At 44.2% G+C, this 24,236-nt stretch overlaps 1 protein-coding gene across 1 annotated transcript in view; it reads right to left on the minus strand.

Moving 5' to 3' along the window:
* LOC126190663 (facilitated trehalose transporter Tret1-2 homolog) overlaps positions 1-8,690 on the minus strand; it is a 306,675-nt gene extending 297,985 nt beyond the window's left edge. The window contains exon 1 of the mRNA XM_049931107.1: positions 8,453-8,690. Within this exon, the coding sequence (XP_049787064.1) occupies positions 8,453-8,530 (78 nt within the window). The 5' untranslated portion in view covers positions 8,531-8,690. The remainder of the gene's footprint in view (positions 1-8,452) is intronic.
* Between the last annotated feature and the right edge of the window lie 15,546 nt (positions 8,691-24,236).

Below are 24,236 nucleotides of genomic sequence, written 5' to 3' on the forward strand. Positions count from 1 at the left end.
ATTGAATCGGAACGTGAATTCATATATATAGTACATTATTTATCAGAACTTAACATTTCGAGAATTCTGCCTAGTAGGCAGCAAGATAACACAAGATGACAAAAAGGCAGACACCAAAAATAGATTAGAGAAGGTGAATACAGGTTTTCTTCAACGTATGAACTCAGCTTGTATCAAATATTATCAAGAAATTGAGGGAGCTTTGCCTGTAGTCGCACAAAAGAAGAATTTTAAGTGTTTAGTGGACACAAATATTAGTGGACATAAAATGAAGAGGCAGCCACCTGAAAGACCAGGAGAGGAAATAAACATATGAAAACCTTTACCAGAAAAAAAGAATTGCAATCAAGATACGCGATAAAACATCATGATAAGCTAACTAGATCCTGAAGCAAGAGTAAGTAAAACTTAAAGAATACACGAAGATTATAGTAGGTAAAACAAAGATTTTCAAATGTGGGTAATGCGTAGGTTTGTGAAACGACAAAATGGTAGAAATACTAAGACGGTGAGGACTAAATCGGCCCAATTGGAAAAGCAATAACTGAAGAGAGGAAATCTTTCGGAGAAACACAATATGTGTAACACATTTCACGAATGGTGACGAAAGAAAAAGTTAGACTGAGGAACTGTAGTGAAGTGTGTGCGTACGACGTCAAACGGTGATAGTAATGGAAATTTGCTTCTACAACAGACTGAAACAGTCTAGGTGTCCAGTAATGGTTCCCTAAATGTGAACTACTTACTTCGACATATACAGTAACAAACAGGAATAAATAACTTTGATGTGAATAAGAAATATAATTGTGTAGGTGCATAATCTAATGTCCCCCCATCATTAATTTTCTGTCCGAAGATTTACGTACTACATAATCCGATCTTGAAGTTTGGAACGTCAATTCGTTGAATAGGTCCAATAGATCCCAGGTTTACGACCGACCGAAATGATGATACAAATGAGACACTGGACTTGCATTCAGATCGGCGTCTGGTCTGTTTCCAACGTCTGTTCCAAAACTATGCTCAGCCGAATGCTGAAGCGATTTATTAAATAGGCCATGGCCGCTTCCTTCAGTTGAGTTTCTGTTCGTCTGTAATGACCTTGAGACTGACGAGGCTCTGTACCCTCCTAACCTTCCTTCCTTCTTGATAGCCATGACATTTCAGAATCTTATTTCTTATGTAAAATGATGAGGTGAGTGTTTGTGTAGAGAATTCACACTCAACTTTTATAATCGTTATCCATATTTTCCATGGTGGATAGTCCTTCTATATTTACTTTCAAAGATGGATAACAACCTGATAATTGTTTGCTGTATCCCCAAAAGCTGTAGAGTATTTGTTATAAGCATCTACGAAACATTCAGACGGATTTAATTTTTCTTTTCCTCTCGATTCTTACACTTGAAGAAACATAAGCGTGAAATAATAAATAGAAGTGAAACAGTATCTTTGCATGTCTGGCTAGTTCACATTTACAACGTGTAACGGCGCCATTGCTACAAAATCCTCTACGTCTAGCATTTAGCTGTTTCTGTTTACTCAGATCTAGTGTTTGTTACAATTGATTCGCCAAAACGTCTTTAGCATTGTTAGCCGTATAGTTGCGGATTAAAAATTACATTAAAGTTTGTAACTGTAGACGTAAAGCAGTTCATATGCATGCAGCGTTTTGCATTAGGCGTTATTCGGATTTCTTTCAGACTGTTGCTTGTTCTCGTCTCTTCGCGAAACAAGTAAGCAAATAAAATAAATGAAGTCGATTGAAACTTATCCGTGATGAAATAGGGTCGAACATGAGATCGAGAAGCACCGACAGATACATGAGTACTGCACATAGAAGCGTAATATGTGGTCACGACTTGCTGTCTACCAACCAGCAGACGTGACATGATTTATAATGTAACATATTACAGCGAAACTAAAATGGTTTCGTAAAGTGAAGCCAGTAAAGTAACCTGCCAAAAGTTACAGTCGTCCGCGTTCAGTAAAAATGAAACCCAAAGTGAAGCATGAAAATCACGCATATGGTGCATAGTACAGAATTTGCTGACAAGCTTATAACCTGAATTTACAACACCTTCCTTAATAACTTTGTGTAATTTGTTTATCTTTCAGTTATATACTTAAATTTTTAAGTCCACATCGATAGAATATCTTTCAGTGACTGCGAAATCTGCCCACTTTAGCGAGAAATCCTGATTTGTATTTAGCCTTTAGCTTCGCATCAGTAGCGATCGGAAATCAGAAATGCAGTTACCAAAACTGATGAATGAATGAATTAATAGGGAACTGTCAACTTGATTTGTCTCTCAGACATCGTGGCTCAGCTGCAGTTCATCAGTGAAAATTTAAAACCCACATCATGGCCAAGGCCAGGAGCGGTGTACCTCATATAACACACAATTGGCGTTAAAGGAAAGTATAATAAAAGTTGTCGCTAGCCTTTACACTGCTGTTGTTTACATCTACATCTACATCTACATCTACATTTATACTCCGCAAGCCACCCAACGGTGTGTGGCGGAGGGCACTTTACGTGCCACTGTCATTATCTCCCTTTTCTGTTCCAGTCGCGTATGGTTCGTGGGAAGAACGACTGTCGGAAAGCCTCCGTGCGCGCTCGAATCTCTCTAATTTTACATTCGTGATCTCCTCGGGAGGTATAAGTAGGGGGAAGCAATATATTCGATACCTCATCCAGAAACGCACCCTCTCGAAACTGGACAGCAAGCTACACCGCGATGCAGAGCGCCTTTCTTGCAGAGTCTTCCACTTGAGTTTGCTAAACATCTCCGTAATGCTATCACGGTTACCAAATAACCCTGTGACGAAACGCGCCGCTCTTCTTTGGATCTTCTCTATTTCCTCCGTCAACCCGATCTGGTACAGATCCCACACTGATGAGCAATACTGAAGTATAGGTCGAACGAGTGTTTTGTAAGCCACCTCCTTTGTTGATGGACTACATTTTCTAAGGACTCTCCCAATGAATCTCAACCTGGTACCCGCCTTACCAACAATTAATTTTATACGATCATTCCACTTCAAATCGTTCCGTACGCATACTCCCAGATATTTTACAGAAGTAACTGCTACCAGTGTTTGTTCCGCTATCATATAATCATACAATAAAGGGTCCTTCTTTCTATGTATTCGCACTACATTACATTTGTCTATGTTAAGGGACAGTTGCCACTCCCTGCACCAAGTGCCTATCCGCTGTAGATCTTCCTGCATTTCGCTACAATTTTCTAATACTGCAACTTCTCTGTATACTACAGCATCATCCGCGAAAAGCCGCATGGAACTTCCGACACTATCTACTAGGTCATTTATATACATTGTGAAAAGCAATGGCCCCATGACACTCCCCTGTGGCACCCCAGAGGTTACTTTAACGTCTGTAGACGTCTCTCCATTGATAACAACATGCTGTGTTCTTTTTGCTAAAAACTCTTCAATCCAGCCACACAGCTGGTCTGATATTCCGTAGGCTCTTACTTTCTTTATCAGGCGACAGTGCGGAACTGTATCGAACGCCTTCCGGAAGTCAAGGAAAATAGCATCTACCTGGAAGCCTGTATCTAATATTTTCTGGGTCTCATGAACAAACAAAGCGAGTTGGGTCTCACACGATCGCTGTTTCCGGAATCCGTGTTGATTCCTACAGAGTAGATTCTGGGTTTCCAAAAACGACATGATACACGAGCAAAAAACATGTTCTACAATTCTACAACAGATCGACGTCAGAGATATAGGTCTATAGTTTTGCGCATCTGCTCGACGACTCTTCTTGAAGACTGCGACTACCTGTGCTCTTTTCCAATCGTTTGGAACCTTCCGTTCCTCTAGAGACTTGCGGTACACGGCTGTTAGAAGGAGGGCAAGTTCTTTCGCGTACTCTGTGTAGAGTCGAACTGGTATCCCGTCTGGTCCAGTGGACTTTCCTCTGTTGAGTTTCTTGCATATAACCAACGTTATCGCAGATAACTGCGGATGAAAAACTTTCCAAGGCGCATTTCAATTACATCCGGATCTGCCGAGCAACGGGACTTACGTCATGCATTGTGCCAATGCTTCGCAACGAAAATTAAGGGAGAACCTGTTTACGCCGTCGCTGTTTGATGGGAATTGACCGCTAGAGTAATACTGGATAGTGTAACGTGGACAGTCAGCCAGGAAAACAGTGTCTAAGAAGCGTAAGTGCTAAATTGAGAGAATTTCAGGCAGCCATTCATTGAACACTTCATTTGTTGATGCTGTTTGTGTCCATCCTCCTGTCTGAACTTTTCCCGTTCCATTACCGCTAGTTTTTTACGCCTGTTGCTGCGTAAATTATTTTCATCTAATGTGCCACAACCCACTCAATTAGTCGATTAGTTCTCCTCGGCGCGAGCTCTGGAACAGGTCTTTTGATGCATATTTTGTACTCAATTTACCCTTTTAAGGGCCGACTTTGGGAAAATGTTTCCTCCGAATTTCATATCTCTACTACCAGTCGTATACGCTAAGCATTGTTAGTTCAGTTGGTTTATATTTGAAAAGTGCACAAACTGACGGGCCAAGAGGCATGGGATGGGTTGTTCCATTTGAATACATGACGCCCGAATGTTGCGCGAGATGCCACGTACGGGGCGAATGTGGGCACGTTACCTGAGCTCTTTATCACAGACAGATGTGTAGTAGCGAACATGGCAGCGAGTAGCAAGTTAGCCGACATTAACGCGGAATGACAATCGCTGCAAGACGTCTGGGCCATAACGGACCGGAATTACACAAGACTTTAGGTTTTCAACGTCAACACTGTTGTTGCTTCTGTAGAGCTGGAAACTGGAGACATCAGCTCGAAATATCCTGTTATGGAGAACAAAGGAGTGCTTTTCCACTCAGCTGTTTTAATATTTTAATTTCTTTGCAAACGACTTCGAAGTAACTACGGTTTCATCTTCAGGCATTTAAGAGCCGTTATCGAAGTGATATACCACCCCTAGAATAACCTGTTTATGGACGCAAGCATAACCCACTATAAGACTAAGTCGTACAAATAAGACTGTCTCATAATTACTGCACTAGAGGATGCTAGAATACATTAAGAGGATGTACTTGCAGTTGTACGTCACGTCGATAATAGCGCTTAAGCACCTGAAGATGAAGCTGTTGTTGAAATCGTTTGCAAATGAGGAAAAGCGATAAACACAGTTGAGTGGAACACCAAACTCCAGAAAGTGTACAGAATAAGATGGAATCACTACAATACATGAGTGATATTCCATAATGCGAAACTTCGACATTGCGGGAGGCGGTTGTCTTGCCTGTTGTATTATATGCTTCAGAAACTAGACCTCTAGGAGAGCATTCAAAAATTTCTGAAACTGCAAAGGCAGAGCGAAAAATTGTAAAAAAATTTGGGGTCCCGCTAAGTGGCATATGGATTAAAAAAAAAAGAAACTACAGACTTAGACACACCAACAGGCAAGTTCACTGTTGCAGTAAGCAGAAGACACTTTAAGTCCTATGATCACTTCTCCATAATAGACGACACTAGATAACAAAAAGACTACTTAATATAATAAATTCAAAAAAGTTAAAAATCACTTGGTTAGAAGAAGTTAAGCAGGACTTACGAGAAATAAATACCACGGAAAATACCATCAGAAAATCAAAGCGTTTAGAATCCTAGCTGCAAATCACACATTCGTAAAGCAAGCTAAAAACATACACTGGGGAACATTGGACAGAGGAACGGAAGAGGCAACATAGGAGAAGAAGAAAAAGAAGCTATCAGACCAAGCGAGCTCTTTAACTTGGCGTAACGAAGAAAGAAGAGGAATTGAGTGAAAAAAGCAGTAGCCTTTATTCTCCATATCATAAGAGATGAACAATGTCTAGGGTGGATTTTCAGTGTTGCAGCAACTATGTTACCAGACGTGTAAATCATTGTACTGGAAGAGGAGTGTTTGACGAACGGACTTTATGTCGCCTCGGCAGATCCCTACGAGTCTGAGTCTGATCGCAGCCGATTAGAGTGTGGGGCATGTAAGGAAACCACCATCCCTTAGTCGTAATTGTCTCACACAGATTGCGAGTAGGTGAAGGACTGATTTTCAAGCGCAAAGATCGTCAGATTACTGATACTGTTGTCGCTCATAGTAGCGAGTCGTTGTTGTGATGGCTTAGCGGAAAGAAGCAGCGGCTGAGTGTATCCCCATCACTGTGGGCCGACGCTCAGTAAATCTTATAATTATACCAATTAGTGACAAAAGTATTTGCTTTTAACAAGAAGTTAATATAAATATGTAGAGTCTAGCTTCAGCCGCGCCGACCAATGGACTGCAATGTAGAACACTTGTGCACAGTACTACGAGGAGACTTCTAAAAGTAAATCACGCACGTCATCCCACGCATAGCCACTGCGCAACAAGACAGGTGCATTGTCAGAAGATAGTACGTGTTTTAACTTCCCTGCAGGCACAGTTCTGCTACGATGTGGATAACAGGTGCATCGCAGTGTGGAGCGAAGTGACGCGGTAACTGAAAACGTACTCCAAAGCTGAAGTACACGGGACCAAAGCTGATGTACGCGTGACCGTGCGATTCTTGTGCGAAAAACGTCCGTATTGACATACAGATTCACCGCGGAACTCTGGCGCCCTGTGGGCCAAATGTAGTGTCATGGAAAGGAGCCAACAATTCAAACGAGGGGCACAAACGTGGGTGATATGAAGATGGCATCTGTTGTTTCGGACATGACCTTCTTGAGCGCGGATGCACACGAATTGCCTGAACTCTTACGGGACTCGGTGGATTGTCTGCCGCGAGTAATGGGTATAATGGCAGGGGCACTACGAATGTAGTGTGTGGACATTAAGTTGTGAATGTGGGTCTCACGGGGTGCGTGCCGGCGATAAATCCCTGCAGTCGCACTATCCTCTGTGCCCTCGGTGGCTCAGATGGGTAGCCGGCACGGTAGCTCAGCGTGTTCGGGCAGAGGGCTGCTCGCCTTCTGTAATAAAATAACTGAGTAAAGGAATCAACGATCAACTTGGGCGGATGTCTTGTGACGTCCGCCCAGACCAAACGCAACGAACAATACCGAACAAAAAAAGGGGTAGAGCGTCTGCCATGAAAGCAGGAGATCCCGGGTTCAATTCCCGGTCGGGGCACACAAAAATGGTTCAAATGGCTCTGAGCACTATGGGACTCAACATCTTAGGTCATAAGTCCCCTAGAACTCAGAACTACTTAAACCTAATTAACCTAAGGACATCACACACACCCATGCCCGAGGCAGGATTCGAACCTGCGACCGTAGCAGTCCCGCGGTTCCGGACTGCAGCACCAGAACCGCTAGACCACCGCGGCCGGCGGGGGCACACATTTTTAACCGTCCCCGTTGATGTATTTTAACGCCTGTCAGGAGCTAATGGTATTGATTTAATTGTAATTTCAACGTGGGTGATGGTTATCGGGAAGGAAGGTCCACAACATGGAAGACAGACAACAATATTCACGCAATCGAGGAACTATTCGCAGTCACAGGTTTTCAGACAATGAGGACGTTCACAAAGCTGCTCTCGAAGGCCTCCGTGACCAAGGAGCGCATTCGTACCGTCGAGGAACAGAAGGATCGGTAACAAGTTTATAGATACTTAGTGACTATGTAGAAACGTAGTGTCACGTATCTGTGTCACTTTTAAGGGTAGTGTGCCGCGCGGGATTAGCCGAGCGGTCTGGGGCGCTACAGTCATGGACAGTGCGGCTGGTGCCGGCGGAGGTTCGAGTGCTCCCTCGGGCATGGGTGTGTGTGTTTGTCCTTCGGATAATTTAGGTTAAGTAGTGTGTAAGCTTAGGGACTGATGACCTTAGCAGTTAAGTCCCATAAGATTTCACACACATTTGAACATTTTTAAGTGTAGTGCAGTGACAATAATAGCTCCTTTGCCCGCGATACCAATGTGCAGTTAACTTTTTTTAAGTCCCCTTGTACAATAACGTGTGACGTTATGTAGGTGTACTGAACCTGTGTTTAGATTAGACGCGAGTATGTGGGTAAGACGACGGTAGTGTGTCTCCCATTGTGTTACACGAAATTACATTACTTAACAAAACTAAAACTCATAGTGAACTTGATCATCGCAAGATCTGTATTTCCTGAATATAATGTTATTAAGCAGCCAGATCTCGTTACCGTGACAAAATCGATACTCTATGACGTCAAAGGTTATGCTGCCAGGTTATTCCAGATTTTAACAGCCAAAATAAAAGCAGGGGTGTTAAAAGCGCTAGGATCTCATTTCTACGAAGACTGTGTGGTGGCAAATGCACCGCATAGGCTTCAACAGCCGGCGACCGACTCCCGTCTGAGTGGCTTGCCACGACTATCGGTGACTTGTTGCAAATGAGCGCAATATCCGAAACTGCACGGCCAGGCGCTGCAGCCGCCACTGACCTGAGGCAACGGCAGAGGCAGACGCGGTGGCGCCGCTGGCGGGAGCGGCGGCTGGCGTGCGGCGTGCGGCGGCGTCATCCCGAGTCCGTGTGCGGCTGGCTCAGTGGCGGGCGCTGGGCATCCCGGTCCGGTCACCGTGGCTGCGCGTCTCTCGGAGGTCGAGCGCACAGTAGTCAGTCGCGAGCGTGGCGATGCGCGGCGGTGCGACTCCTGGCAGGGGCCGGCGTGCGACTGGCGACCGAGCCTGCGGCACACTACGGCGGCGTGGCGGAGCGTCGGCCCCCTCCACCGCCGCTATATATACGGCGGGCCGCGGGCTGCAACTGCACCAGGCGCACCGGCCACCGACACCCCCAACCGTGAATCACTCCTCGTGGGCGGACCGCCCGTTCTTCCGCATTTCCCGGTGCACTCCACCGACGTGTAAGGAATTTGGAAGTCAGATCGAACCCACGCACAGCCGCGCTATTCCCACCAACGCGATAACACAGGCGGACATACCTTGTCTCTCTCATCCTTCCGCCCTCTGCCGGAAATATTGTTGATTTCTCGATTCAAACTCCAATCGTGCGGTCAAGTGTCCTTGGGAACTCGTGCACTCTACGACCAAGTTCAAATGGCTCTAACAAGGGAACCTCCCCATCGCACCCCTCTCAGATTTAGTTATAAGTTGGCACAGTGGATAGGCCTTGAAAAACTGAACACAGATCAATCGAGAAAACAGGAAGAAGTTGTGTGGAACTATGAAAAAAATAAGCAAAATATACAAACTGAGTAGTCCATGCGCAAGATAGGCAACATCAAGGAGAGTCTGAGCTCAAGAGCGCCGTGGTCCCGTGGTTAGCGTGAGCAGTTGCGGAACGATAGGTCCTTCGTTCAAGTATTCCCTCGAGTGAAAAGTTTGCTTTCTTTATTTTCGCAAAGATATGATCTGTCCGTTCGTTCATTGACGTCTCTGTTCACTGAAATAAGTTTTGTGTCTGTGTTTTGCGACCGCTATATTTGCTGGATTCATAGTGCCCACGGAATACATCTCACGTATTTAATGCACTCCCGTCCAAAGTAGTAAACAGTCAACTGCCAGCCAGGGAGCTTCGTTAGCAGGAATACTCTCTCTTCCGTGCACTGTAGTCGACTGACGTCGTGTGTTTCGATGTTTGTTTAGGTGTAGCGTCCCCATACTACGGCGCAGTTACCTCGCATCGGACGGACGGACAGATAATAATTGTCTGAAAATAAAAAATTAAACTTTTCACTTTTTATTTTTTTAAATTTCATTTTGTTCGCTTTTGTTCGTTGGATCTGATCGGGGCGGACGTCGTAAGACATCCGTTTAAGTTCGTTGATGATCGATTAACTCAGTTTTTTTATTACAGAAGGCACGTAACCATCTGACCGAACACGCTGAGCTACCGTGCCGGCAATTTCAGTTTTTCAAGGCCTATCCACTGTGCCAACTTATAACTAAATCTGAAGGGGGTGCGATGGGGAGGTTCCCTTGTAAGAACTATGGGACTTAACATCTGAGGTCATCAGTCCCCTAAACTTAGAACTACTAGACCTAACTAATCTAAGGACATCACACATCCATGCCCGAGGCAGGATTCGAACCTGCGACCGTAGCAGCAGCGTGGTTCCAGACTGAAGCGCCTAGAACCGCTCGGCCACAACGGTCGGCATGACCAAGTTCAGGGACATTAAGAGCAGGGGTGACCAGACTTCTAGCTTCCCTGAGCCATACTGGAAGAAGACAAGAACTTTCGGGCCGCGGCCGGCCGAAGTGGCCGAGCGGTTCTGGGCGCTTCAACTGGAACCGCGCGACCGCTACGGTCGCAGGTTTGAATCCTGCCTCGGGCATGGATGTGTATGCTGTCCTTAGGTTAGTTAGGTTTAAGTAGTTCTAAGTTCTAGGGGACTGATGACCTACGATGTTAAGTCCCATAGTGCTCAGAGCCATTTGAACCATTTTTTTTTTCGGGCCGCAATAACCACTGGAAAAAAAGGAAGGACCAATGAGAGAATGGTGTCGTGTGGGAGGAGTTCCAAACTTAACTTATTAAATTTATCATAACTTTACACAGTAGGATTTTTTTTAACCTACCGTGCAATAGGTGCTGACTTCATGAGCCGCACTGGCAGCTGTTTTGGGCCGCATGTTGGACACCCGTGTGCTAAGGCATGACTCATGTGGCAATATGAACGGGAGACCGAGGGGGGCGGTAGGGGGAGGGCAGTAAGAATGAGTTAAAACGTTACTGAGAAAAACTGATGGGGAGGAGTGAAGCCTTGCACGATACAAAGGGATGTTTGAAGAGAAGTTTAACGTCTGGTCCCTGACAAAATCATTTACTCTGTCAGAACAGGCCTTGGAAGGCCCAACGGTTACCGTCGGCCGCCGTGTCAGCCTCAGACCAGAGGCGTCACTGGATGCGGATATGGAGGGGCATGTGGTCAGCACACCGCTCTCCCGGCCGTACGTCAGTTTACGAGACCGGAGCGCTACTTCTCAGTCAAGTAGCTCCTCAGCTTGCCTCACAAGGGCTGAGTGCACCCCGCTTGCCAACAGCGCTCGGTAAACCGGATGGTCACCCACCCAACTGCTAGCCTACCCCGTAAGCGCTTAACTTCGGTGATCTGACGGGAACCGATGTTACCATTGCGGCAAGGCAGTTGGCGACAAAATCATTAGTCATATATAAATGTAGACAGAAGAGACGAATAAAAATTTGTACCAATGCTAGGATTCGAGCCCAGGTCTCCCGCTCACTAGGCTGTTGCACTAACCACTACGCCATTCTGGCACAGTGGTTTTGCAGTGCTGACGGACTACCCTAGCCCGCCTCCCTCCCCACTTCAAATTCAGATTCAGGCTTCAGTCCACTTGTTACTACCACCAAATTCGAAGAGCATTGCAGATGCTCTCCAACTGTACTGGAACAATACGAAAGCATCGAACGAAAGGGGAAATCCTAACTGCAAACCAGCCATAGTTGCTTTAATCAAATGAAACTATATGGATCCACAGACCTTTCCAAGACTCAGACATCTGTGGAGAGTATATGTAGACTGAAACGACGAATGAAAACTTGTACCAGGGATATCCTGATCACAAGACGTTGCTGTTCGACTTTAGAGGAAATACCAAGTGGGTTGAGGCGTGAATGGGAATCTGGATTGAGGAGGGTGGTGTGCTAGGGTAGTCCGTAACAGTTCTGCAAAGCGACTGTGCCATAGAGGCATAGTGGTTAGCCCAACCGCCTAATGAGCAGTTGGTCCGGGTTCCCAACTTGGCCTAGGTACAAATTTTCATTTTCCGCTTCAGTCTGTGTACATACAGATGTTTGAGACTTGAAAAGGTCTCTGTAACTATACAGGGAGGTCCATTGATAGTGATCGGGCCAAATATCTCAAGAAATAAGCATCAAACGAAAAAACTACAAAGAACGAAACTCGTCTAGCTTGAAGGGGGAATCCAGATGGCGCTATGGGTGGCCCGCTAGATGGCGCTGCCATAGGTCAAACGAATATCAACTGCGTTTTTTTAAAATAGGAACCCACATTCTTTATTACCTTTTCGTGTAGTACGTAAAGAAATACGAATGTCTTAGTTGGACCACTTTTTTCGCTTTGTGATAGATGGCGCTGTAATAGTCACAAACGTATAAGTACGTGGTATCACGTGACATTCCGCCAGTGCGGACGGTATTTGCTTCGTAATACATTACCCGTGTTAAAATAGACCGTTTACCAATGCGGAAAAGGTCGATATCGTGTTGATCTATGGCTATTGTGATCAAAACGTCCAACGGGCGTGTGCTATGTATGCTGCACGGTATCCTGGACATCATCCAAGTGTCCCGACCGTTCGCCGGATAGTTACGTTATTTAAGGAAACAGGAAGTGTTCAGCCACATGTGAAACGTCAACCACGACGTGCAAAAACTGATAATGCCCAAGTAGGTGTTTTAGCTGCTGTCGCGGCTAATCCGCACATCAGTAGCAGACAAATTGCGCGAGAATCGGGAATCTCAAAAACGTCGGTGTTGAGAATGCTACATCAACAACGATTGCACCCGTACCATGTTTCTATGCACCAGGAATTTCATGGCGACGACTTTGAACTTCGTGTACAGTTCTGCCACTGGGCACAAGAGAAAACACGGGACGATGAAAGATTTTTTGCACGCGTTCGATTTAGCGACGAAGCGTCATTCACCAACAAAGGTAACGTAAACCGGCATAATATGCACTATTGGGCAACGGAAAATCCTCGATGGCTGCGACAAGTGGAACATCAGCGATCTTGGCGGGTTAATCTATGGTGCGGCATTATGGGAGGAAGGATAATTGGCCCCCCTTTTATCGATGGCAACCTAAATGGTGCAATGTATGCTGATTTCCTACGTAATGTTCTACCGATGTTACTACAAGATGTTTCACTGCATGACAGAATGACGGTGTACTTCCAACATGATGGATGTCCGGCGCAGAGCTCGCGTGCGGTTGAAGCGGTTTTGAATAGCATATTTCATGACAGGTGGATTGGTCGTCGAAGCACCATACCATGGCCCACACGTTCACCGGATCTGACGTCCCCGGATTTCTTTGTGGGGAAAGTTGAAGGATATTTGCCAGTAGTGTCAGTGTCGTCGTAACTGCCGCCTGCTTCACGTCTGCTGTGCAGCGAGCTACCTTAATTTAAGTATTAACTGTGTTTTTCTTACTTGTCACTTCTTCTTCCGTGTGTTTTCGCTTTTAAGAAGCTTTAATTGTCGAGTGCTAGTGATAGTGTTCCATAGATTTCGTGTTTGTTTTGAATGCAGTCAGAGAGAGTCCCTTTAGTCAGCCATAGTCCCAGTAGTGTCAGTGTCGTCGTAAATGCCGCCTGCTTCACGTCTGCTGTGCAGCGAGCTACCTTAATTTAAGTATTAACTGTATTTTTCTTGAAACTTCCTGGCAGATTAAAACTGTGTGCCCGACCGAGACTCGAACTCGGGACCTTTGCCTTTCGCGGGCAAGTACTCTACCAACTGAGCTACCGAAGCACGACTCACGCCCGGTCTCACAGCTTTACTTCTGCCAGTATCGCAGAAGAGCTTCTGTAAAGTTTGGAAGGTAGGAGACGAGATACTGGCAGAAGTAAAGCTGTGAGACCGGGCGTGAGTCGTGCTTCGGTAGCTCAGTTGGTAGAGCACTTGTCCGCGAAAGGCAAAGGTCCCGAGTTCGAGTCTCGGTCGGGCACACAGTTTTAATCTGCCAGGAAGTTTCATATCAGCGCACACTCCGCTGCAGAGTGAAAATCTCATTCTGGAAACATCCCCCAGGCTGTGGCTAAGCCATGTCTCCGCAATATCCTTTCTTTCAGGAGTGCTGGTTCTCCAGGTTCGCAGAAGAGCTTCTGTAAAGTTTGGAAGGTAGGAGACGAGATACTGCAAGAAGTAAAGCTGTGAGACCGGGCGTGAGTCGTGCTTCGGTAGCTCAGTTGGTAGAGCACTTGCCCGCGAAAGGCAAAGGTCCCGAGTTCGACTCTCGGTCGGGCACACAGTTTTAATCTGCCAGGAAGTTTCACATCAGCGCACACTCCGCTGCAGAGTGAAAATCTCATTCTGTATTTTTCTTACTTGTCACTTTTTCTTAAGTGTGTTTTTGCTATTAGGAAGCTTCAATTGTCGAGTGCTAGTAATAGTGCTCCATAGATTTCTTGTTTGTTTTGAATACAGTCAGAGAGAGTCCCTTTAGTCAGCCACAGTGCCAGTAGTGCTAGCGTTTGTTTTGAATGCAGCCCAGAGACAGGTAGTGCAATTTTCATTGTTTTCTACAAGAAGTGGCTAGCAATCACAGTTTAGTCAACAATCAGCCGCCTTTAGTGAATTAGCAGTCTAGTTAAAACTTGATTAACTCTCTACAGTAAATTGATTCCTTAGGATGGATAGGATGTGTGACTGCTGTGTACGGACGCAGGAGGAGCTGAGCGTGTTGATGGCCGCGGTCAGCCGTCTTCAGGCTGCTGCCTCGGAGTGTAGCGGCAGTGGGGAGTCTGGTGCGTCGCATGGTACACCCCAGGTGTTACATGCTTCACCCACTGTCCCTGCTGTCGAGACATCTTCGCGGGTACCGGGCGTGGTTGGGCCACCCTCTCCCCAAGGGGAGTGGCGGGTTCAGCGGCGTTCGCGGCGCACGAGGCGGAGGGTAAATGTGGAAGCTGGCCGTGTGGCATCGCCCGCTCTGCCTGTGAGTGGACATGTGGCTGCTCCTTCAGCAAGGTCCCAGCAGGCACACAGGGGGAGGGGTTTTTTAGTTGTTGGGAGCTCCAACGTTAGGCGGGTGATGGAGCCCCTTAGGGAAATAGCGGAAAGGTCGGGGAAGAAGGCCAGTGTTCACTCTGTCTGCTTGCCGGGGGGTCTCATCCGAGATGTGGAGGAGGTCCTGCCGGCACCGATAGAGAGCACTGGGTGCACCCGACTGCAAATTGTTGCTCATGTCGGCACCAATGACTCCTGCCGTCTGGGTTCAGAGGTCATCCTCAGTTCTTACAGTCGGTTGGCGGAATTGGTGAAGGCGGAAAGCCTCGCACGCGGGGTAGAATCAGAGCTAACTATTTGTAGTATCGTTCCCAGAACCGATCGCGATCCTCTGGTTTGGAGCCGAGTGGAAGGCTTAAAATAGAAGCTCAGACGATTCTGCAGAGATCTGGGGTGCAAATTTCTCGACCTCCGCTATCGGGTGGAGAAATGTAGGGTCCCCCTGAATAGGTCAGGCGTCCACTACACGCCGGAAGCGGCTACAAGGGTAGCGGAGTACGTGTAGAGTGCACATGGGGGTTTTTTAGGTTAGAGAATTTCCTCCCTAGGCCCGACAAGACGTGTCCTGAGACGCGGCAAGGCAGGAGTAGGCCAAATGCAACAGGGAATAACAATATTAATGTGCTAATAGTAAACTGCATGAGCGTTTATAGAAAGGTCCCAGAACTGCTCTCATTAATAAACGGTCACAACGCCCATATAGTACTAGGTACAGAAAGTTGGCTGAAACCAGACGTAAACAGTAATGAAACCCTAAACTCAGATTGGAATGTATACCGCAGAGACAGGCTGGACAGTGAAGGGGGAGGCGTGTTTATAGCGACAAGAAGTGCAATAGTATCGAAGGAAATTGACGGAGATCCAAAATGTGAAATGATTTGGGTGAAGGTCACGGTTAAAGCAGGCTCAGACATGGTAATTGGATGTCTCTATAGGCCCCCTGGCTCAGCAGCTGTTGTGGCTGAGCACCTGAAGGATAATTTGGAAAATATTTCGAGTAGATTTCCCCACCATGTTATAGTTCTCGGTGGAGATATTAATTTGCCGGATATAGACTGGGGGACTCAAACGTTCATAACGGATGGCAGGGACAAAGAATCCAGTGAAATTTTTTTAAGTGTTTTATCTGAAAACTACCTTGAGCAGTTAAACAGAGAACCGACTCGTGGCGATAACATATTAGACCTTCTGGTGACAAACAGACCCGAACTATTTGAAAAAGTTAACGCAGAACAGGGAATCAGCGATCATAAAGCGGTTACGGCATCGATGATTTCAGCCGTAAATAGAAATATTAAAAAAGGTAGGAAGATTTTTCTGTTTAGAAAAAGTGACAAAAAGCAGATTACAGAGTACCTGATGGCTCAACACAAAAGTTTTGTCTCAAGAACAGATAGTGTTGAGGATCAGTGGACAAAGTTCAAAACCATCGTACAATATGCGTTACATGAGTATGTGCCAAGCAAGATAGTAAGAGATGGAAAAGAGCCACCGTGGTACAACAACCGAGTTAGAAAACTGCTGCGGAAGCAAAGGGAACTTCACAGCAAACATAAACATAGCCAAAGCCTTGCAGACAAACAAAAATTACGCGAAGCGAAATGTAGTGTGAGGAGGGCTATGCGAGAGGCGCTCAATGAATTCGAAAGTAAAGTTCTATGTACTGACTTGGCGGAAAATCCTAAGAAATTTTGGTCGAATGTCAAAGCAGTAGGTGGATCAAAACAAAATGTCCAGACACTCTGTGACCAAAATGGTACTGAAACAGAGGATGACAGACTAAATGCCGAAATACTAAATGTCTTTTTCCAAAGTTGTTTCACAGAGGAAGATTGCACTGTAGTTCCTTCTCTAGATTGTCGTACAGATGACAATATGGTAGATATAGAAGTAGACGAGAGAGGGATAGAGAAACAATCAAAATCGCCCAAAAGAGGAAAGGCCGCTGGACTTGATGGGATACCAGTTCGATTTTACACAGAGTATGCGAAGGAACTTGCCCCCCTTCTTGCAGCGGTGTACCGTAGGTCTCTAGAAGAGCGTAGCGTTCCAAAGGATTGGAAAAGGGCACAGGTCATCCCCGTTTTCAAGAAGGGACGTCGAACAGATGTGCAAACTATAGACCTATATCTCTAATGTCGGACAGTTGTAGAATTTTGGAACACGTATTATGTTCGAGTACAATGACTTTTCTCGAGACTACAAATCTACTCTGTAGGAATCAGCATGGGTTTCGAAAAAGACGGTCGTGTGAAACCCAGCTCGCGCTATTCGTCCACGAGACTCAGGGGGCCATAGACACGGGTTCACAGGTAGATGCCTTGTTTCTTGACTTCCGCAAGGCGTTCAATACAGTTCCCCACAGTCGTTTAATGAACAAAGTGAGAGCATATGGACTATCAGACCGATTGTGTGATTGGATTGAAGAGTTCCTAAATAACAGAACGCAGCATATCATTCTCAATGGAGAGAAATCTTCCGAAGTGAGAGTGAATTCAGGTGTACCGCAGGGGAGTGTCATAGGACCGTTGCTATTCACGATATACATAAATGACCTTGTGGATGACATCGCAATTTCACTGAGGCTTTTTGCAGATGATGCTGTAGTGTATCGAGAGGTTGTAACAATGGAAAATTGTACTAAAATACAGGATGATCTGCAGCGAATTGACGCATGGTGCAGGGAATGGCACTTGAATCTCAATGTAGACAAGTGTAATGTGCTGCGAATAAATAGAAAGATAGATCCCTTATAATATAGCTACAAAATAGCAGGTCAGCAACTGGAAGCAGTTAATTCCGTAAATTATCTGAGAGTACGCATTAGGAGTGATTTAAAATGGAATGATAATCGGTAAAGCAGATGCCAGACTGAGATTCATTGGAAGAATCCTAAGGAAATGCAATCCGAAAACAAACGAAGTAGGTTACAGTACGCTTGTTCGCCCACTGCTTGAATACTGCACAGCAGTGTGCGATCTGTACCAGATAGGGTTGATAGAAGAGATAGAGAAGATCCAAAGGAGAGTAGCACGCTTCGTTACAGAATCATTTAGTAATAGCGAAAGCGTTACGGAGATGATAGATAAACTCCAGTGGAAGACTCTGCAGGAGAGACGCTCAGTAACTCGGTATGGGATTTTGTTGAAGTTTCGAGAACATACCTTCACCGAGGAGTCAAGCACTATATTGCTCCCTCCTACGTATATCTCACGAAGAGACCATGAGGATAAAATCAGAGAGATTAGAGCCCACACAGAGGCATACCGACAATCCTTCTTTCCACGAACAATACAAGACTGGAATAGAAGGGAGAACCGATAGAGGTACTCAGGGTACCCTCCGCCACACACCGACAGGTGGCTTGCGGAGTATGGATGTAGATGTAGACGTAGATGTAGATGTGACCCATCGACAACGCCTGACAACATGCGCCAGCGCATTGTAAATGCATGTGCGAACATTACAGAAGGCGAACTACTCGCTGTTGAGAGAAATGTCGTTACACATATTGCCAAATGCATTGAGGTTGACGGACATCATTTTGAGCATTTATTGCATTAATGTGGTATTTACAGGTAATCACGATGTAGCAGCATGCGTTCTCAGAAATGATAAGTTCACAAAGGTACAGTCGTGCTCAAAAGTACCCGAACGACCTGAACTGCATTTCGCCTGATTTGCATGCAACCGGCATAACGCGGCTGTCTAGCAGGTCCTCTAATCGCTCCTTGGTACAGTCGTTTGACTATTGAAAATGTTTCTAACATGTCACGACTACAAAACACTGCTCTGTATCGCAGTAACTCAAGATGTAAAGTAATACCACGATGCTACATATATCAGGGAACACCTTATCACAGATAAGACTGTCCTTAAGGCTTGTAAGCTCACATTTATTACAATAAATGACATACCTGAAATGTTACCACACTCATTATTACGTCAGACAGGTAATGCACGTAGTAAGTTCGTCGTATTCATGATTTCCTGTTCAAAGTAACATACAGTACTTATTATTTAACACAAAACGACATTAAAAATTTAAGTTATCCACGAGCAGCTAGTTGAGAATATGTATGAACTGCAAATGACACGACGAACCGTCTCGTTCTGCATATGGATTCAAACCCAAGTCAGGCAGACTAAGCAAAGATTTCGTGACTGACGCAAACTAGCAGTCATTCCTGATTAGGCATACAGAGTGTGATATACCTCGATTTTAGACAGTATCAGTTAACAAATATCAACTTTAAATAACATAACGCAAACATTTTTAACGGACGCGAATTCCTACCCAGCATCTATTGTCCCTGCTAACGAACTACGAGAGATGTTAATTATTGCTTCTTCACAAGTAACTTACTTGAAAGGCCGTGAGGCAAAGCTTTGTGTTGGACAGGGATTCGAACCCAGAACCTAATCGGATTGATATCGAAGCACAACCAACTGTGACATATCGGATTTAATCGGCAGTAGCTAGATGTTTTAACTGAAACGAAACATTAATTTTTTCCTTCCCAGGACTCCAACTCGGCACCTATCCCTGTTATATTCTAAAGAAAACGAACGTTAAATATGGGTTTGTTGCACCAGCAGCGACATGTGAGCATGTTTGAACTAGAAATAATATGACGAAGAGCTCAGTGCTCACTGGAAATAGAGCCCCACACACATCGTTGTTGACTGCACACAAAGAGACGTCAGCTACCGAATTTTTCTCCACCAGCAGCTCGGAATAACATCTTGAACTTACAGTGATCTCGCAAATAGTTCTGTGTCCCACTGGGAGTCAAAAACGTCAGATATCGTTAGTGTTGACAAGGAATGAAAAAACATTAAAAATCAAAATTATTATCCACCAGCAGATAGGTGTTCTCATGCTAGAGCTTGATAATACATAATGAAATCTTTGGTGCCGGGCAGGATTTGAACCCATTCACGTGTAATATGTGGAGATGTTGAGGAATCTGCAGTTTTGAACAAACAACAAGTTGTAGCCGAGCTGTATTGTCACGAAGGGATAAAATTCCGCGTTAAGGGCGGTCTGAGTTGCATTCTCAGTTCAGAACCAATTTTATCCACACACAGAAGCTCAGATAAAAGATGGAATAAGTGTCCTGTGACCATACATAGCGTTTGTTTCGTCACTATAAATAAATAACTAGTATAAGAAAGGTTACTGGTGATAGAGTTTCTACATGTCGCCACTCCAGACTTTATTGTGGTTCAACTTGATGTCTACTTGGCAGAGAAAGAAAATCATCTTTAATGTGAATTTCAGACCACACTGCCATTATATCTTCTTCACTTGGTATAGCCAGGAGAGAATGGAATCTTTCTCTCCCTATCTAAAATCATTGACAGAAGTAGGAATCTAACCCAGACCATAGGTATAAGAACCTATCATCAGTCCAACAGACCACCAAATTCTCTTTTCTCTGACGCATTTTTCTATCGTAACACCATTGCGCCACACTGGATGATAATTCTGACACACAGGTTCCCTGTAGTAAATTGTAGCATGTTCAGTAAATTCATTTACTTGGTTGACCGAATCACCATAACTAGCTGCCTCGGCTACCCAGTGCATACATTCGACTCTATTTTGTAATCACCGAAATCAAATCACGTATCTGCCACCTACACAGAACTGCCAACAGTGTAGGATGCAGAAATTTAAATATGAAGTGTTCCTTTCCACTTGAGGTATTCTATTGCGCTACCTGTTTGTAAAAAACGTCATGCAGCGCAAAAGAAAAGCTGTAACTGTTTCTCTCAGAAGTCTAGACCCGGCCATTTGCATTATCTCGCAGCGCTGTGGTATGCAGAAGTTCTGGAGGAATTGTTGTTCAGCTCTGGAGCTGTTGTAGCTGTGTGTCAGCTAGTAGCGTAATGGTAAGTGTCGTGCACCATTGATAAGATGTCGCAAGTTCGAATGCATTTACCGCTAATTTTTTTTTTTAAACTCAATTCTGCTGTCTACTGAAGTTACCAATCTAATGGAACTTTGAACATAATTCCCTTCACTTCTCAACCCAAAATAGTTGCGTGTGGAAAAAGGGCTAACTTCTGTGACATTTTGTTCTTTTCAGGTTAAATAGGCAGCCAGGCAGCAGATGCATCTCGAAGCTTTTGTATTATGTATGGGGAGAGCGCATCGTGCCCAAATACGTCAGAAAAGTATTTTCTACATTAGCTGTCGTGTGGTAGTGGCATTTTATTCTTCTTCAAACATTGTTTGACAGCTTTAACTCAGAACAAGCATTCTATATGCATGTAATCAATAAACTTCATGTGCATCGTCAGACTGTTATAGATAACATCAGAGAATTCGCATATATCGTTGATGATTAATTTCGCTCTCATGTTTACTATTGTTTCAGCAACACTAAAGGAAACCTTACGAAAATTGTGCATTGTATTATAAGAAATGAAATAAAACTACCCACAATAACCTTACGACGAAAGTCTCTTTTAATAAAACTGAGTATCTGTACACAAGCATGCCTCTATCGACACGAATTAGTAAAATACTACTCACTTAGATTTTGATTAGGTCTGTGTTTAATTGGTATGCTGTGTCATACTCAAGAGGTATGCAAATGTGGCATTTCAAAAATATAGTTATGTATTTCTAGAAACCCAAAATTTGCGTGTCAGCAGCGGAAAGAGGCGTTACCTGTTGTGCAGCGTTGTAAGTTTTTCACCATTGCACTATGAGCTGAAAGTTTTTTCTTGCGATTTCCATATTGATGTTTGACCTGACTGCTTGTAGCTCTTTCACAGAGGGGGTAAAAACGTTGAAGTAGTGAGACTGGAACTGCGAACCATAACAGACGCTTTTTTACAGGTCAGCACGTTACCACAGAGTTGGCGAAGAGGTATGTGTTTTAGCTTCCTCTTACGAAGCCAATAGTGACTAGAACTCATAAACCGCTATTTAAAGGACGAGATTGGTTGCGATTTCCACCTGCAACGACTTTCCTGGGCTGAAAACCGTAAGTTTACAATCTTTTGTTACACCTCAAGCGATAATAACTGAGATTATTCAATGGAAACGACAAGTAAAATCAAGTGAACTTTGAGGCTTAATTCCGTGCACACAGGGAAGTAACTCGTCGATCACAGAGTTGCCAAACATACGTTGCCTTGTTGCCAAATCTCAGTTACAGTACCAGCAGGAAGAAGACGAACCGATGTGATCCTACAGCGGGCTGGGAAGTGACCATAGCTTGTGTCTCCAAGTCGCAGCTGCTACGGCCTGGATACGTAATGCGTCTGATTCGCATTTCTGTAACTAGGTTTAGGGACTGGAGCGTAGTTACTAATAATACTCAGAATTGACTGAAAACTAAGCGTCATAAATCATTAACTGTCATAGTTGTTTTTATTTTTCTTTCGTAAGTGTACTCAAAACTAAGAAACTCATTCACAGGCGTTTTCGTGCCTCGCGGACAGTCGAGCACAACAAACAAATAAAAATAAAAAAGAATGTGTGTGTGTGTATGTGTGTGTGACACACAGAGAGAGAGAGAGAGAGAGAGGGAGAGAGTGAGGGAGAAATAAAAAAGAATGAGAGAGAGTGTGTAAAACATTGTTGCAAAGAAATTGAATCATGGTATGTAAAGAAATCTTTCATTTAAAATGACACGTTCCACATCATTACGAAATGTCGTATTCATTATCTACGGAACTAGAATTAATCTAATCTAATCTAATAACATCATATTGATGACTAGCCATGAAGAGTCATGAATTACCGAAATTTTTGCCAGTACCAGTAACCAAATCTAAACTTGAAAATAAAAGACGACAGTTTTTGTAATAAACTGGGACTCCTATCAAGACCCTTTCGTCCCTGTTAGCTAACCACGAAAGATGTCTGATATACCTCCATTCTGAAGTAACAAAGTGTACATGCATTTAAAGGTGAAGTGCATGATGTGAAGTTCTATGACGGAGATACAAACCTAACACGTAATCGGATTGTTAACTAAGAAAAATCAAATGTTACGTATCGGTTTTTCTTACGAGCTGCTAGGTGTTTGAATCTAAAATAAGGATACAAACTTTTGTGCCTAAGCGACAGTCGAACTGCACACCTACCGTGCATCCACGAATATAGCTTAAGTATCAGTTGCTTACTCACCAACAGTAAGATGTGTGCTTGTTTGACCAGAAATAACAACCCCTCTTGCGATTGTTGGCAACAAATGAATAGACATTAAAAATGCACGTTAATTTTCACTAGCAGGTGGGTGTGCACTTGATAGGGCTTGAAATTAAATTATGAATATTTTTGTACTGGATCCTTTGGAGGAGACCTAGAGAAGATTGCAGTCTTGGGAAAAGGAACGAAATGATTGAACTATACTGTTCTGAGAGATTCAGATCCTCGAAAGAGGAGATACGAATTAGAATCACAGTCCAGCACCAAGTTTTTCAACGTCTCTAGTTCAATCAAGTACAAATAAAATAAGAGACCTGTTCCCTTAAATGGCTATCGGTTCATCAAATAAAATACAATGTTCTAATGTAAGTAAGTTTACTGGCGACTGTATTTCTGTTTGCCATGACTTCCGCTATGTCATTACCCAACGTAAACCGGCTCTGCCCAGTTGGTAATGAAGGAATGTGACGTTTAATGCGGATTATGGATTATAACGTCCTTCTCTTGAGGTTACCAGAGGTAAAATAAATCTGTTTCTGCCTCTTAAAAGTAAATTCCTGAACCCACGCAGTGCACCTGTGATAATTCGTTCCACCAGACCATTGTGGCCACATTTCCCAGCCTCAAGAGTGTGCTGAAACGGATGATGTGCTTAGCTTACAAAATTAGTCACGGTGGAAAAATGCGCGTCTATTAAATGGTTAAGTAGAAGCAAGTTTATGACGCGGAGATTATGCTATTCTCATGTCAGCAGGATGTAAAGACTCTTCTAGACATCACAGGCTCGTAGTAAAGCCATTTTGAATTTTCACAAATTGAGCAAATTTCTTAGTTCGAGAAAATCCACTGTGAAGTGTGAAGTTACCGGATGATTCGATTATTACCGTCATTATTACTATCATTTTATTCATACCGCTGCTGGAACACACGCGCTTGAAGATCATTTAATGCCTTTTGGTCACTATAGAAGTAGTTTTACAAGAACAGGTTCTCTCCCTGTCTACGGAATCCTTCTCATGTTAATGTCAAACATCAGTAGTTACTCGTAGATTACATTAAAACTAAAGTAATTGATGAAGACGTTATATGATAATAAAAACGCGCTGCCTTTCTTCATTTACTTGCGTCTAGAAATGGCTATCGAGTACTGCCAAACCAAAAGGCTAGAGATCTTACTGCCTTCCGATATACGTCGCTGTCAGTTCTTCCATATGATTTGGTCGACATGACCTGTTTCAAGTTGTGTATGACAGACAATGTCTCAGAAAACAATTGTTTTCCTTTGAAATAAACAGAAAGATTTTCATTC

Source organism: Schistocerca cancellata, chromosome 1 (genome assembly GCF_023864275.1).
Source record: "Schistocerca cancellata isolate TAMUIC-IGC-003103 chromosome 1, iqSchCanc2.1, whole genome shotgun sequence".
Classification (NCBI taxonomy): Eukaryota; Metazoa; Arthropoda; class Insecta; order Orthoptera; family Acrididae; genus Schistocerca; species Schistocerca cancellata.